At 34.5% G+C, this 18,362-nt stretch overlaps 1 protein-coding gene across 1 annotated transcript in view; it reads left to right on the top strand.

The window, feature by feature from the left end:
* The first annotated feature begins 826 nt into the window (after positions 1 to 826).
* The window catches only part of LOC128244656 (uncharacterized), a 33,252-nt gene continuing 15,716 nt past the window's right edge, over positions 827 to 18,362 (top strand). The window contains exon 1 of the mRNA XM_052962679.1: positions 827 to 2,284. Coding sequence (XP_052818639.1) covers positions 1,730 to 2,284 — 555 coding nt within the window. The 5' untranslated portion in view covers positions 827 to 1,729. The remainder of the gene's footprint in view (positions 2,285 to 18,362) is intronic.

The following is an 18,362-nucleotide window of genomic DNA, read 5'->3' as shown; positions in this document are numbered from 1 at the left end:
TTACCCTCGCCCGATCCTTTCCCTACGCGATCCCTTCTTCAATCCATACTAAAACTTTCACCCTTTTTTATCGGCAAGGTTTAAGTGACACTCATTTTTGACTGATACACGTTTAACTACTTACTAAATAATGCATTTATGGAAAATATTGATTACTGATAACAAGATTGTAACCGTTTATTTAATATCAGAAAGCGCAAAGAAATTAAAAGATTGGTGAATGCTAAAAGATTTACTGTGGTCTACTATAGTCTCATAAGGTAGAAATACCGTGTTTTATGCTCATTTCTTTCAAATTACTCGGTATCCTTGATAAGAACCATTGTTTTCGACATTTATTCATCCTTTTTGATAAATTAAAACAACTTTAATAATTTTGGTAATCTTTATTTGGGAATTAAAGTGTATCTTTGATGTCCGTCGCATTTCGTAGATTAACGATGAACTTTGAAAAAATGTTTTATTCTCGATAAAAACGGGTATAATATTGTATGGAAATTTCAATAAAAGAAGAAAAAAATATATAATCCAATCCTTCTTTCTTCTGCTTCCGTTTGCTTTAATCTCACGATATTGTGAGCAGGTCATTCAGTTTGCGAGGATTAATATTCAATTAGGACCGGCGACAGTGTTTAAAGGCAAGAACAATCTTTCATGCAATCCATATATTTTGTTCAGGTGCATTTAAAACACTTAAACTTGTTTAAATGTTTGATCAAACGTTTAAAAAGTAATATTTATGGTAAACTTTATTCATAAAAACAACTCGCCGATTTGATTTAGCTTTATCGTGGGAACGAATGTATATGCTTCACAGTGCAAGAAAGACTGGGAATTATTGACAGTGCGACTCTATATACTCTTGCTTGCGGTATACACTCTCACTAGTATAAAACAACCTTGCGTCCTAGCGTAGCAGTAGACAAGACTAGCTCGTCAGACTATTGTTACGGAGTCATTCAACAGGATTTATAGAACTAACTTATTTTATTTTTTGCAATAGGAAAAATAATATCTTGAGGATTTTTAATGTTTGAAAACACGAAAGACTTGGATGAGTTACAAAATTAATTAGTGTTAAAACACTGTGCTGTAAATTATTGATAAAGCGCCAGTCAGCATTTTGGAATCATTGTTATAAAAGCGTACTGTAATTAACAATTTCATGCGGTAGAATTCTTTTGAAATATCTGAAGAAAATAATTGACGGCGGTTAAATGAAGTGAAAGTCGAAAACAGATAAATAAATCCAATTCTTTACAAGATTTTCATCAATAATTTAAAACCGCTGGACCTTATTTGTAAGCCAAGGATTTTTCGCAAAATAAGTGGAATTCTTAAAATTAGTGTTTAAGCTTGTGAAATCACCTGTGCGCTTATGAACAAATTTTAAATCCAGCTCAATTCCATAAAACGACATTTAGGAAACATCAAGAGTAAAACTTCTTCGTCTGAGCTGTATCAGTTTTCTTGCTTGAGACGTAAAGACAGCTTTATTACGGATAAGATTTCAACATCAACGTGCTCAAACTTTCGCTGGATGTAAATAATTTATAAGTCAAATGCAAACATTTTACATTAGGACCTCAGAAATGAACTAGCGGGATCATCGTCACATCTTTTTACTGCAGTGGATTTGCAAATACGTTCTGTGTTCTGGATATATATTAATTAACTTTTTTGTCACTTCCTCCCCATTTCCTCGACGTTCCGCGTACTTTCCGTTATCATGGAGATGTCAAGTTTACTGCAAGTCATTAACGTTTTCGTTCTTATCCTCGTGGAACAATGCGGTGCTATTAACTTGAGTGACGATCTCAGACGCCTCGCGGAAACGCTTCCGGGCGTCTATAGCAACAACGCCCGCCACTCTGGCCATCTGCACTCAACACACAACAGGCCGCTAGGGTCACAGGAGACGCCGGCACCAGCATTAACGACCATTCCCCTGAGGGCCATCTATCGCCCCGTGGAGGTTACGTTTCTCAAAGACGATTTTAACGTTTACGTTGAACAAACGGTTCAAGGGGAGTCAAAACCGCACAGGCGGTGGCTGTACAGTTTTTCAAAGGACGAACGGACCCGGTCAATAAAATTACGTATATATAATTTTAATGACGATTCGATTATAGAAAAGATTGCCAAGAATCCACGAGCCATTAAATACCTCAGCGGAAATGACGTCACCACACGGAGCAACTGTGACATGTTCTGGAGACGTCTTGGGGAGACTTTTGTCGGTACGACGTCACGCCAGTGTCAAGCGGTCGTCGACACCAAACAGGTATTGTCTATTTCTATTTCTTACGCAGATATAATGGGAATGCACTTTTATTTATCGACGCCACCGGACTCTCGGTTGGCGTCGGCTTCCTTGAGAGTTATAGTCGTATTATGTTGTGGGGCATAGGGCACAGACAGAATGTAATACTTGTTAGAGCTTCCCTGTTTTTAACGCGCGCCAGCGTATAGCGCTGTCACACGGGACCCCGTTTAAAGTCCCCCCCGACCGCCCCAGCCTTCGGAAGAAGCTAAGTGGTGAGGCGGAGGATCGAACCCGCGACCCCCGGGTTGATTGTCAGGTGTTGACAATGGCAGAGAATTTAGCATAAACGTTTAGGGTAAACCAAGCAAAAACCATCGGTGACTTTCTTGTAACTAGCGATGAGTTATTGTCTAGTATTTTATGGTAATGCGTTTTTGAAGTGACTTTCGTATCTAAATCAATACATACACATGCATAAAGCATAAATTTTAAGTGATATATCTTTACTACTTACTAAATCATGCATTTTCGAAAATATAATTACTGATAACAAGATTGTAGCCGTGTATTTAATAGCTGAACACGCACAAATATTAAATGATTGGTGAGTCCTAAAAGATTTATAGTTATCAACTATCGCCTCATAATGTAGAAATACCATGTTTTCTGCCACTGTATTTTGCAATTGTATTAATTGTACATCTTATTTGGGAGCAAGAGTGTATCTTTAATTTTCAGCGTCAATATTTCAAACATGGTCTTGTACATAATGTCTATGTGGAACTATACATTATGTTGTTATAAGCTAATCTTCGAGCGTCTTAAAAACTAATTTCACTCGTTGTAATCTTTTATCTCAATTTGAATTTAAAAAATAGATCGAAGTTCACAAATACGACATATTGCAATCAAACTTGGTTTCCCCGATCCTTGTATTATACCAAATATGTATCCGCTTGACTTTGCATTACTTTGGCATTCTACATTATCAATTAATTTTAAAGAACATTTTCTACCTTTCTCTCAGAACCTTAAAAACAAACTCGGGGATTAAAGAAGTGTGAATTTCGAAATTAGTGGGCGCAAACTCACAAATAAGTGACTGAAGATGTATTTTTTGTAAAGAAAAAACTTGGCACAACATGGAGATGATTTAACAGTGACGATATTAAACAATTTTTATTCAGACCTCTGTAATATTACCTTTCATTGAGTCTTTCTGCAAAGGAGTGTTTATTTGTATTTATTTATTTTATTATTATTTACTTATTCCTTAATTCACATGCACGTGCAATGTTACAAAACGATCAAAGTATAAAGTGAATTTCATTCACCGAAATATATTCGAAACCTTGTATAAATATTGACTCTGTTATAGAACATTTAAATACTCTTTAATAGACCATTATCAACCATCAGTTGTCGATATATTTCAAGATAGATTGCCAAACATGACAAGACTTAAGGGGGTATTTAAATATGTCAAGAAAGGCCACACCCCTTGGAACAACCAGACACAAACAGATTATTAATTTCACTTATTAATTTTCTGAGTATATTAAAACCTTACGCACGCAATTTTGCACAAAAAATATATCCTTGATATTTTTGGCATAGAGCGTGTGAATGAAATGTGAATGAATAAACATCGAATGCAAGTTGAATCTTTAGTATATAATTAATGCAATCTTATTGATGAGTTTATCTTTATGACGCTATAGGCAAGCCTATTTGTACTTCTTAGGTTTTTTAACCATTTCACCATCCCTTTACCAAATGATTTATAAATGATTGATTTGAAGTTTACTCCTACTATACATATATCGGCGTACATGGAAGATATAATATTAGGACAAAATATTGGATTGTGCAGAACTTGTGCTTAATGCCTTAATTGCTGAGTAACATACTTGTGTGAAATCTGCCCCCCTCCCCTCCCCCTCTCCCCCTCCCTCTTATCCTAGTCCACCGAAATGGCCAACAATGGTTACATTATTTTAAAGTACAATCGAAACTCGCTATATCGAACTTTGTTATCTCGATTTTCTGGTTATGTCGAACTTCTTACAAATGTTTTGGATTTCATTAGGCATGTTTTGTATTTGTTTATATCAAATGTTCGTTATCTCGAAGTATTTCTTGAGGTCCCAGCAACTTCGACATTGCGAGTTTCGACTGTATATAAAACACTCGATTTTAGTCAGAACCATTGGGAAGTATTCAGTGGATTCAGTGATTCTTGTTTAGAAATAGACAATTTGTGTATATTTGTTGCATACAATCTAACGCATCATCACAAAAGAAGAGTGTCTCCTTTAGCCAACCTCAAAACAGATGCACACAAAAACCTTGTGTGAAAACCAGCACTCTGACTGATTTAATGAATACGGAACTGTTTAGATAATATATGTATTAAGTCATCATGATTCACACGCGAAATTGCACATTTTGCTTTCAAATTAAGTATGCAAACGAATAAATTGTGGGAGCTTTTAAGCCCAGCTGAACATTTTCTGCTTATTTGCGCTTATTTATGACGAATAACTGGTTTCAAGTGTTTCATGCCTATCAAATTTTAGACCGAAGAATGACAGGATGTCATTTTAACTATATTCCTTTAACGTAGATGCAATTAAATTGATATTAAACTTTATATCAAAAAGTTAAGTTGCACCCTATGCTGTATTCTGCATTTGATAGCTGTTGCGCTTAAAGAAATAAAAAAAGATTTCTTCCTTCCTTTCTTCGTCCCTCCCTACCTCCCCCTCCCTCCCTACCTCCTTACTTTCCTACCCCTCCCAACCCCTCAATACCTCCCTCCCTACCTACCCCTCCCTACCTCCCGCCCTACCCCACCCTACCTCCCCCTCCCTCCCTCCCTACCCCCCTCCCATCCCCTCCCAACCTCCCGCCCTACCCCCCTCCCATCCCCTCCCAACCTCCCGCCCTACCCCCTCCCAACCTCCCTCCCTACCGACCCCTCCCTACCCATCTCTACCTCCCTCCTACCTCTCTCTCCCTACCTCCCTCCATCCTCCATCCCTCCAACTACTTTTCTTTTCTTGCCTTCTACTTTTTCTTGTCATGTCTTGCCTTTTATAGTTATCTTTCTTTTCTGTATACCCTTTTATATTTCCTTCTCTCTTCTCCCCTTATTTTCATGTCTTCTTACTTTCTCTTATCTCTATCTTTCTTTTAGTTTACTTCTGACCAATCGTCCGATCATTATTCTTCAGTAAGCATAATACTAACAATAAATATATCTACTACACCAACTTGACCTATCCCTGTGTCAAGAAACCTGCAAGTGAAAAAAAGGCTGCAATTCTGGTGACATTTTGTTGGCAGACAATGGCATTGTGACATGCAAGTCTGCAATCTATGTAGACAATGATATGCCACTGTTATCGTTATGTTGCGTGAAAATGAGCATGCTGAATGACAATCATGGATGGCATTTTTTTAAACAAAACAATTACTACAAATGTCAGATATCTTCGTCTGAAACAAAATGTTTGAACGGTATCTGCACAGAGTATATTTTTCTGTGACATATTTGCCATTAATTGCAAGTTTATAATACGAAGTTTTGCTTGAACCGAGTATATTCAGTAATTGGTGGTGGTGGTGGTGGGAGGGTGGGGGGAGTGGGAGGGGGAGGGGGAGAGGGGGTAAATATGTTTTAATGCTATCAATTTAGGTCACTTAAATAACTTGAGTTTCATGCATTCATAATATATTGCCGTATAAACCAGAAGATTATCAAAACGCTTATGATATGAGAGTGATATAAAAGTGGTTTATGAACTATACACGTATACAAACAACCACATCCGATTATTCCAGGGGCCTTATTCATAAATCGTCTTATGTCATTTCTTAACATAAGTCGACTTCTTTAAATGCTCGATGTTATATTAAAAGAAAAATATACTTGTTTTTAGTATTCAATGAAATAAACGAAAATAAGTTGTTTCACATATTATTCGGTTATAATACAATATAAACACTTACACTGTTACAGTAAGATACTTTACTTAAGAAATTGACTTAAGTTAGAAAGTGACTTAAGATGTGTTATGGGTACCGTCCTTGGGCATCGAGACTAGGAGGTTTCTTGGGCATAGACTTCAGGACTTAAGACAATAAACAACTTCGGCAAGTGGGCAATGGACAATTTATGCATTTAAGTGGGCAATCATTCATTGTCAGACTACAAAGAGGTTATATCTCAACATGTTGTTGAAATATTGATACGCTAAGTATTTGCAAGTCCTTAACAAGGGAAATGTTTGCCTAGTTAATTTCTACTTGTGATTTTGGACCACCCTGTAAAACGTTCTCGTAAATATCCATACACAGGGACGGACCAACACCAGGGTTCGGTATTTATTGCCTTCTCCCCACAGACGGTCTATATATTTGACTTATTTATTTCAATAATGCAAAAATGCCATCACTCACTTTCACTTTATAGAAATGTCTTTGATAAAAATCGTACAGAGTGTTAAAAACTATCATCTAAAGAGCTTAATGATTAATGTCTGGTTAAAACAATATTTTTCATAGCTGATGTTAGAAATATGAAACAATCTTAAGAGCTCAGTATGAGAACTTACCTTTGCGGAATGATTCATTATATTTTATAATTATGTTTTCTTGTTGATTTATGTCGCATTTCATTAAAAAAATATATGACTTTTACGTGTATTTTTAGTTGATAAATCGTAACAAATCAATGCTTGTTTCCTGACTTTCCCTAATCTTTTCCCCTGTTACCTAGTCCGCATAAACAGCCGCTTCAGAGTCTATTGCGATTTTTGTTTTGGCGACTCTACGTTTAGGGAACAAAATGAAAATCCAAATGTTGAAAAAAGTTCCCTATACACGCATTATTGAGGCTACCTGTTACCCAGTTCTGTTTTATTGCCAGCAAACCTCCTTTTGCGGTATGTTTTCTGTAATTTTGCCCGTGGAATTGCGTTAAACGTTCCAAGACAAAATGGAGGCGTTTTACCGTGCAAAAATGATAAAAATAATATTAAGACACAATTTTACTATAAAAAATCGTACATTCGACAAACCTACCATATAAGTTTTGGCAATGAAATCGGAAACAAATATTTATTCTCTTTTGGCCTAAGACAAATTTCGAATATACTAACGAATTTAACGTCTCATACGTATCGCTTAGTACAATAAATGAATGTTTTGTACTTAGACCACAAATTTGATTGATTTTTTTCTGAAAAGAAACAAGATTCAATTTAATGATTAATCACAAAATGATGGCCTTTTCAATCACGGCATTTGAAAACCTTATTAGTAACATAATTATCTAACATTAAATCTTATGTAATGTATTTCAAAACCGACAAAAAAACTTTTAATCTTGACAACAGCTTATATCTCATTTTTCAAAGTTAAATGTCCCGAATTTGAAGGGTTACTTAATACTACTTGCATCATTACACTAACATGATTACAATGTTAAAAAGAATATGTACGTTATCTGCACCTATAATTTCAATCTAAATGTGACTTCCAAAAAAACTTTTTTCATTGCTAAAATGTTATTTTTACAATGTAATGACTGCAATTTTTTCGCTTGATTAAAACTTAAAGGTAAACTGTTCGCGACATAGCCGAATTCAGACCCATTAATGTACAATTTTTCGCAATACGATCCAATTTATTTCAAACTTGTTTAATTACGTTACGTATTTGGTTCGACAGGTGGGTTATTAGATGATAGACAAGAACGTAGCTATGTTGCTAGGATATGCGACTCACTGTCTGACCAAACAGATTTTTCACAAGCGATTTGTGAAATTTGTGATCATATATTCTACAGCTATTTGGCAGAAAAATAGCCATTTGGAGCCAAAGCTTTCACAAATCACATTCTCATAAATTTGTGAAATATGTAATTACGTATTTTACATCTGTGAAAAATATCTCCAATCAGTATTTAAGGCGCAAAATTGATCGCATATTTCAGAATATTGTTTAAAGTCTTATCATTTTAAAAAGGGAAGTCAGTGTTCTAAATGCAATGTTGTGTAAAACTCGAAATTTATGGAACGTCAAGCTAATTACCTAATACTGTAATAATTTGTTTGAAATCCGTATAACGTGTGCCTTATGCATACAAATGTGGAATAACCTGGCATTGAACTTGCTACAAAACCCTCCACCAATATATATATTTGAGGTCCTCTCGATTCGGGTTTATCTGTTTTCGGGATAAAAAGTAGTGCAACATCCCTTCTGCCATTCGGAACATCTCGGACATTTTCCATGAAAAGCAACCTCGGATGTATATGGACGGTTTACAATTTCAGAAATCTTTACAGTCTACTACGCTGCAAGTAGATCGCGTAGTAATTTCAATAGAGCAGTTAAACTTAATGACTTTTGAGAATCTTAATTAACTATACAAAATTACATTTTACTTGCAATCAATTTAAACGTAGTATTAAAAATTACACGTTAAAACACTACATTTAATAATTACTAGTATATAAAAGTTTACGAACTACTTCTAACGATGAACCGGCTACATCCGAGGTTGTTTTCTATGGAAAATGGCCGAGGTGTTCCGAATGCCCTTCTGCCGCCCTTGACAATGTCGCTCACCATTGAAGTATTTCACATCTAGTCATTTCACATATTTGGCATATGTTTTCCATGCCCTTCCATTGACCTTTACCAAGATGACACTTGTTTTAACTTAACTAGAGTTTAATACGACGTAGATTTAATTAAAAGAGTTGTTACAAGTAAAATGAGTCATAGTTAAACTAGTAATTAATTGCAAATTGAGTCATCAAACCGTTTTTATGCGTTTTACTAAATAGAAAAAGCAATGGTTTAATTAGTTTTTAAGGGTTATTTTACGTAAATGATTTTCTGAGTGCATACAATTGTAGATTGTCATCCATACGACAAGGTCATTGAATCAAGTGATGTCTCTTAATGCACACACCTTGAACTGATTACTCAAGCTTTCTAGAAATTCAATAAACTACATTTTTATCTTACATTTTTTATGTTGTTACATTAGTTGGTAATTGTGGTTTCACACTATATTACTGCTCATCAAAGCTTGATCTGTATAAAATGAAGATTTCTTTCAATAAATTGATAAACATGCGGGTTTTTTTTAATTAATAATATAGCAAACGTGTGCAAAGCGTAAGAATGATATGTTTTTCAGATTGCTTTGAAAAAGTTATATTTTTAGGCCATGTATCAATATTGAAGTTAACTTAACAAACAGCTTTCGACATTCGAATTTTGAAGGTCGTGCTGGCTCGGCGAACCTCGTTCAGACATTTATGTCGTGCTAGTTCGACATTCACATATGACATTCTGATTTGTTCGACATGCGCTATTTGACACTTCATATTTGAATGTCGTGCTGGCTCGACATACGACATTCAACCTATTTAATTGTACAGAAATGTTTAAGATAAACTTTCCACTATTTAATTAGAACAGAACAGAACAGAACATACATTTTATTTAGACTGGTTCATTATCTTTCTTCATGAGGCGTTCGATTTCGAGTATCAGAAGTTTTTTTCAAGTAAACTTACCCTACATCAACAATACCTACCTCTAAGCCAACTCCGTAACTAAAGTTGCACCTGCGTGGCCAGCTTGTAACATTTGTTGCCGTTAATTACATAATGTACCACCTGTAACATATACTGCCATGAAAACCGTGTTTTTGCATACTGTCCGCCCAAATCCTGCACGGGTATTTGGCCCAGTTGCCAAGAAGCATTTGTATCAATAGAACTTTGATTAATGGAGTATTTAGCCCTGACATGTACACGCTGTTAGCAACTGCATTAATCAGGGTGGTTTATTTGGACAGAAAACTGAAATCGGGATCTTCAATCTTGTAGCTAATGACTGAGACTTCGCATCCCTGTGCACCCAGTGCTTAAAATTTCTTCTGAACTGTTGGCAGTATCGGTCAGGGGTGTATGATTTATTGCTTATATTTCATTATATTATATGGTAATTGATATAATTACACACATACACACGCACGCACGCATCCACCCCACACTTTTTATGATCCGACTCAGCGATACTCCCACCTATGTATTCATTGGGTTATTTTAAAAACAGGATGCGGCGTCAGTGGTTAAGGTAATTCATCCATCATTCCTACAAAAACTGTTTCTGGTAATGTTTCATTTTAAAGTTACAAAATGTTAACTTTGAATATTTTTTACTCATTTCACTGTATGCTTTTTATATAGACACTATATTATCTAAGAAACACATTAATAAATTTATAGCACCGTTTTGTTGTATAACCTCTCTATATTATATAACATATTATACTTGTAGCGTCATTGCGGTGTTATTTAAGAATATAATTTATGCAAAAATAGTAAGATGGTTATAATAAAACATGGAAATAATCTATATGTCATAATACCTTAAATGCACTAACACATATCTGCTACCTAATGATTGATGGCTTACCTTAAAAATATTTCTGAACCGTACAAGTTTATGGCGTCATTTTAGCTCATGATTTTGTTCGAAGACCCCAGGTACGTGTTCACTAACGTATAGAGTGTGCGATTCAAACTCAGACTGATAACTGAAGTCTTAAATGTGTCAAAATATCTATTAAATAACTAATTTTGACAACCGATATGTGCCTGATAGTAGAGAAGATTATTTGTAACACATACTTCATTTTTTACCATCTTTGTTCCTATAATAGCATTTTTACAACAAAAATAAAATTTAGCTTTTCTGAGTCTGAGTCTTAAATTCAGACTTTGGACATTAATGAATACGGGCATTATGGTGGATGAATAATCTTAAATAATTCAAAGTCTATGACTTGGCGTGTTTCTTTGAATGAGCGTCAACTGCCGGTTGCGATGCTATTGTTCATATGACTATATTGACGCATTCTTAAAGGGACTAGACACCAGAATATACAATTAAAAGAAAAATAAAAAAATGTCAAAAACTAGCATAAAATTTATATCGTTGTGTACAACGCATTGAATACTTCTTACTGACGTTTCATATCGCTTACGACGCATGCATCTTTCGCAGTTTGAACGCATTTTTTCAATTCGAAATTTACTAGGGTTGTCTACAACGTAAATCCCAGTAATTTTAAAAATAGCGTCGGTATATTTATCTGTACTAATATACAGATATGATTTTAACTGGGAAACCAATATACGATATCTTCAAACGAAGAAACTCAGATGAAACAGCAACATGAGTGTGGCGTTTATTCTTTTAATCATGTAGAATGATGTATTCTCGGCTCCCTACTAGCTCGCAGTATTCTCGCCCCCCCCCCCCCCCCTACTAGGTCGCAGTATTCTCGCCCCCCCCCCCCACTAGCTCGCAGTATTCTCGGCCCCCCACTAGCTCGCATTGACAATTATATGCTTGTTTTGAGGAAATACTGCATTTTCCGATTCTTGTACCATCTGGTGTCTAGTCCCTTTAACGGACAGACAAATACGTATACACTCTTGAAAACAGACAACATTAATTTTTTGCGACGCCGACATTCACAGGAGACATAATGGATACTGGAAAGCTTTGCACAGCGAAATTCTTGTAATAAAGCCATGTTCATCTCATCGTAATAGGGTCTGGCATTTATTGTGGAAAAAAAGAAATGAATAATTCAATATCATGTCTTCATTTGTAGGGCTGTGGACTGTCATACGACACGCAGTCTTATCTTACGACTGTAAAATATCTAAATTATCTTGCCAGTTCTAATAGACGAGACAGCTGTTTTTCATGTTGTACAAATGTTAGCTTTGACTGTCTCTCGGTTTACTTCAAGATTAATTTCAATATTTTCTCTAATAGACTTTGAGATTGAAAACTGTCTCCTTTGAATAAACACCTGATCGTATCAAACTTTGAAATATATTGCATTCATATACAAAGAAATAATAATAAATAGAGATTTCCGAATGTCATGCTATGGAGAATAGCGTTTGAACGTTTATTTTTTTTTATTATAATATTGTTGCTAAGTAAACTCACAAAACTACTTTTTGAATTTGTCATTTTTGTCCATTCATTGATTTATATTGCATGCTGTGGACACAATTATGCTATGTTTAATGTTTTATGCAATAAACATATCGTATCGTAAAACGCCCCTTAATATTGGCAGTTCAATTAGTTAATTAGTCATTACAGATTGTTAATTGATTTATTGATTGATTGATTTCATTGATTTGTTGATTTCTTTTTTGATTGATGAACTCCGTTTAAATTATGTTTTCATATTCTGAAAACCACCATATTGGTACGCCATAGATGTAATTCTCTTTCGAAATATTGAATTATGATGAAATACATAATTTAAGCTGATGTCACTAATGTTGTTGTTTTTCATCAAATTCATTATATTGTTATGGTTATTAAAGTGTTTACCAAGAAAAGTAAATAAGAAATTATAGATCTATATTTTTTATAAATGGTGAGAAAACGGATATATTTTCCGATTTATTAAGTAAATTGAGAAACAAATGTCAAAGGTTTGGTTTTTAGGCCATTAATCAAAAAGTTGACAGAAATCATATCTGCACATTTGTAATCATTAAAATGACAAGTAAAACACAGCTAAAAGCTGTAGATTGAATATAGATTAGTATCAAACGCGGTAAATTGACTTAACTATTAGTAGTTTTGAAAAACGTTTTCACCTTTAAGGGCTTAGCGTTTGAAAAGAAGTGACATTTGCATTTTTTGTTAAGGTAAGCCATCCATCATTAGGATGCATAGATGTGTGAGAGCATTTGAGATTTTTGCATCGATATTGTTTCTGTGTTTAATTTATATTGATGAACCATTATACTTTTTTAATCATGGATTACATTTATGAATAAAACCGTAATGAAGTTATATTATTATCATAATAATTATATAATTATTATAAAGGGGGGTAATGAAACAAAATTTTACTATGATAATAAAACAATTTTATTATAAAAATACGTTTCTTAACAACATAATGTATATATAAAATAAAATAATGTTTACATATACAGTACGCGGTAAAAGTTTAAAATTATTCAAACTTAGGATTTCCAATTGAAAGATTGTCTGTCCGATTAGCTCAATCGGTAGAGCGTTGAACTGTGAATCGGACAATCCGGGTTTGATTCCCGGGCGGACCAGGTCACTTCTGTTTTGATTGGTTATGAAATCCTTTCTACGACCATTCGCACTGTACCACTGCCCCTGGCATGTACAGAAGTTGTCAGTTCCTTGCAGCGGTGAAGGCACCTAGTCCTGGTTAACCGCCTGATAGTCTGCCCAGGATAGGTATGCGGTGGTTGAACTGTCACTCTGGGACCCTTCAATGTGCTCACGCCGGGACCCGGAGTATAAACTACTTACACCACCACCCTTGCCTGGCGCTCGGCATTTAAAGGGTAGTGCTTGGAAAAGTGGTGAACTCAGTACTGGTTCAACCCAGTAAAGTGGTATCCCGTGTATCGGTGCTTTACACCGAGCACGAAAAAGAACCAAGAGGTCTCTTCGCAAAATGCTAGGGTATCGCACCCGGATCTCTTGTATCTCACTCTGTTTCTGCAAGTCTTCCAATGTCTGGATTTGACTGTGAATTGCTGTCACTTCTATCTCATGTCATTTAAACACAATTTAAGTCGTGATGGCGACCCTGGTAAACTCAAATAAAAAAACAAACAAACAATTGAAAGATTACCAGTTGCATTTTCGTATTAATAATGGATGGATTACCTGAAAACGAACTGAAATCAACCTGTGTTGTGAAATGAATCATTACATTCAGTGAATCAAATAAATTTAATAGATGTATAATATACCCTATTGTATCCAGTTCTTAAATTATTGAACAATGTCATTTATACGTCTTACTTGAAATCTTAAATGTCATTTAAACTAGTTTTTTTACATACGACAATGGAATGTTGCTTTAAGATAAAAATCAGAATTAAGTTAAGTCAGTTTCTCAGGTTCCATTTAAGTCTAAGATACCATCTGACGTGTGTCAGGGCTAGGGAGATTAAAAATTAAATAAAACCGACGTAAATCCTACATAAAATTTCAATATACCATATTTCGTGTAAATAGCCATGCATAAACTGAGCCCGGCGTCTTAATGAATGGTTGAGAGTTAGTGCGAAACTTGTATAAATGTGTCAGATATTGAAATAATTCAATCACTTGCATGTCAAAAATGAACAAGAAACGCTGAAATCCTGCCTCCGAAGTAAAAGTTTTATGGACGCAGTTTGGCCGCACTGTTTGAATGGGAATGTAAATTTATTTTGAAACGTGGGTTTTTCAAACATCGTAAAATGGTTGAAAAAGGTTTATAATGACACTAGGTTAGCGATTTTATGATCTAACCCATGTAGATACAATTCCGGTTTTATGGCTTGGGCCGTAAATTGTGGTTTGTAGGGAAAAGGATGTCCAAATCAGTCTTAATGTAATACGCAACATATATTCCTTTCCGATCCAATCATTAACCTTCATGTATGTATTTTAACTTTTTTTAGGTATTTTTAAAATCACATTTACTAATCCTGGGGTTGAATTCATTGAAGATCTAAAGTCAATTTCAAACTTAATTTCTACATAACGCTACAATTGTGATTTCCGACAACCTTATTACATGCATTTTTCTGTATTGCTATAAGTTGTCTATACCATATCGATGTATAAATGATATAAATAAAGAGAGAAGTCTTAATATTAGATCTAAGCTACCTCTTCAATCCTTTTCTGTGTATACTTTTTATATGCTGATAAATCGACATATTATAAATAAATACTGTTTAAACCAAACTTAATAGAATTTCTTAAGTAAGGTATCTCACTGGTCATATAAAATAATAAATCATTAAAATCTATATTACTTTATTTTCATTAACTGTATGAAATATACATTCATTTTATGTAAAAAACACTAATACTCCTTAAATTTCCTTTTAATGAAAATTGTAGGAAATCGACTTAAGTTAAGAAATGACTTAAAACGTTATATGAATACCAATCCTGCTCAATATGCGGACGGAAATTGATATTTTTGAAAAAAGGATGCTTATTGAAATATCCTTAAAGGCAGCCAACTTCATTTAAAATAATCATAAGAGACGGAAATGTATGTTATATCATAAAAATACAAACATCTAATTGAACGCGTTTTATTTTTGTCGCGTTTTATTGCTGTTTTATATCAATTTTAACACTAATTATTTTATATAGTGTACATTACAAGATTTGTATCACTTATGTGTATTTTATCACTTAGGTTTATACAAGTATTTGCGCTTGGCGGCCTTTAATATTCATTGATAACGAAAATGTATATACATAGAAAAGCATAAGGATACAAACGCAGACTGAAAAGCCATGCATGAACTGTTTATTGCCATATTATATCCACTTCAATGCAAATTTCATTCATAATTTCAATTTAATATTCGCGTGTGGCAAACAGCGATCACAAACTGTAATTTCCATTTTATTGAATATTTATTTCAACCCGAAAGCTGCAATTTCATCACAAATACACTTAACCTTATTTATTACAAAACCTGTGTACCAAATTACAGCGAAATCTGAAACCCTTGCACAGTTTGCCACTGTTGTACGTACCCGGATCAATTCTTGTTCTTTTAAGCTACGCCTTCTCGTTTTTCAAACGTTTTAAAGAATGAAATATTACTATGTTGCATTCCTGAAATAAATAAGTCAACATCTGAGCAGCGTAATTGTGTTTGTTGGTAATAAATCTCCACTTATGGCCGCTGGCGATCTACCGGTGTGGCCCAGCCACCCAGGGAAATTATAATTATGAATGAGATTTCAGTTTTGGTAAAAATATATATTTTGTTAAAAATGTGACATGTCAAAATTAGACAAAGTATATGTAGAGAAAAATGGTATAGTTGTTGAGACGAAAGCACAGAATGGTACAATACTCAGTTAAGTTGACTATGTGTCCGCCTCTACCCAAGAAGACCCATGTTCGATCTCAGTCTTTGACGCCATTTCATTCATGTTCGATCACAGTCTTTGACGCCATGTCATTCACGTTCGACTTCAGTCATCGACGCCATGTCATTCATGTTCGATCTCAATCATTGACACCATGTCATTCATGTTCGATCTCTGTCATTGACGCCATGTCATTTATGTTCGATCTCAGTCATTGACACCATGTCATTTATGTTCGATCTCAGCCATTGATGCCATGCCATTCATGTTCGATCTCAGTCATTGACGCCATGTCAGTCATGTCCGATCTCAGTCTTTGACGCCATGTAATTCATGTTCGATCTTAGTCCTTGATTCGATCTCAGACATTCACGCATGACCATGGCCAGTGATTCGATCTTGATCGTTGACGCATGCTCCTGGCCAGTGATTCAATCTAACTCACTGACGCATGTTCATGACCAGTGATTCAGCACGATTCAGTCTATCAGACACTATGTTTGTCGATCTGGTTAAAAATCTTAATTTTATGTGCAAATCGCTCTGCACTTAGAGCTGGGAACGACGAGATCGATAACTACAGTCCGATTGCATCTTTGTATACCTTGTTTTTGTGAAATACAAGCAACCTTACTAGAGAGAAACAGACATGTGAAATACAAGAAACAGGCATTTCAACTTCAATCGATCGTGTGAAAAGTGAAGCAACGTTTCAAAACATAGCAGATTTTTCACAGTTGTGCAAATGTCATTTTTGTTCCTAATTGATTCACATCCATATTTGAAATTGCCAAATTCCATCCATAAATTGCTTCCCCAAAGTTGAGCATTTCGACTGAAGAGTGTGCGAATGGAACAGCTTACAAGACAAATGCATTTATTGTCACCAGTTTACAGAATGCAATTTATTACTTAATAAATTTAAATATTTAATTCTACATCTTAGTCTATCAACTTGATTTATGGCAGGAATAAACGGTTTTAACAAGCATGGAGATTTATAACATAGCTTGAAAAAAAATGCAGACACACATTAGCCAAGTGGTGTAACTTTCGTCTTAAAGTTGCACTCTCACAGATTGAACGTTTTGACAACTTTTTAATTGATTTTTTTTGTCTTGGAGCCAGCCAATTTATGCGTAAATGCATGTAAACTATTCATATAAGACTGCTGACCAAAAATTGGTCACAGATTTTTCTATTTAAAATTGATGTTTTATGCATTTTTGTTATACCGTTAGTAACGTTTTTATATGTTTTAAGCCGTAAAAAATAGTTTTCGAACTGAAATATAAAAACCTGCGATCTAATATTTTGACAGCAGTCTTTTATCACAGGTTTGCAGATATTTACGCAAAAATTTGCTCATTCCAAGACAAAAAATAAAAAAAAAAGTTGTGAAAACGGTAAATCTGTGAGAGTGCAGCTTTAATAAATAAAAAAAGCACAATATCTCCCGCTATCCATATAGAACTAAAACAGATGATATTAAATAAATATGATGACAGTGATAATGTGGAATAGAATTTGTCAACTACGATAAACTCAGACATAACCGTCTTTTTTACACCCATATAATTCAGTACCACGGTAAAGCCAGACCCACTCAACGAAATTGCCTGCCTCGGTCAATTACTAACAAGGGATTTTTTTTTGTTCAAAATATGAGACAGATTGATCAAATCTGATAATGGATATCAGACTGAAATTGTCTGCATGACGGTATGAATTTATTTCATATCAATATTATCAAATCTGTATTAAAATGCACTCTTACTCCCAAATGAGATTCACCTCAATTTATATCATTGTTTAAATGTTCCAAAAAGGGATGAATACATGTCAAAAACAATGGTTCTTATGATCATAACACACAGTGTTTCCACCTTATGATACTATAGTAGACCACAGTAAATCTTTTAGCATTCACCAGTCAATTAATATTTGTGCGCTTTCTGCTATTAGATTCACGGTTACAATATTTTTATCAGTAGTTAATATTTTCCATTAATGCATTGATTAGTAAGTAGATTAAGGTTTATCAGTCATAATTTATGTTTGTTATACACATGTATAT

Source organism: Mya arenaria, chromosome 8, assembly GCF_026914265.1.
Source record: "Mya arenaria isolate MELC-2E11 chromosome 8, ASM2691426v1".
NCBI lineage: Eukaryota > Metazoa > Mollusca > Bivalvia > Myida > Myidae > Mya > Mya arenaria.
This window is presented reverse-complemented; position numbering and strand designations above follow the sequence as displayed.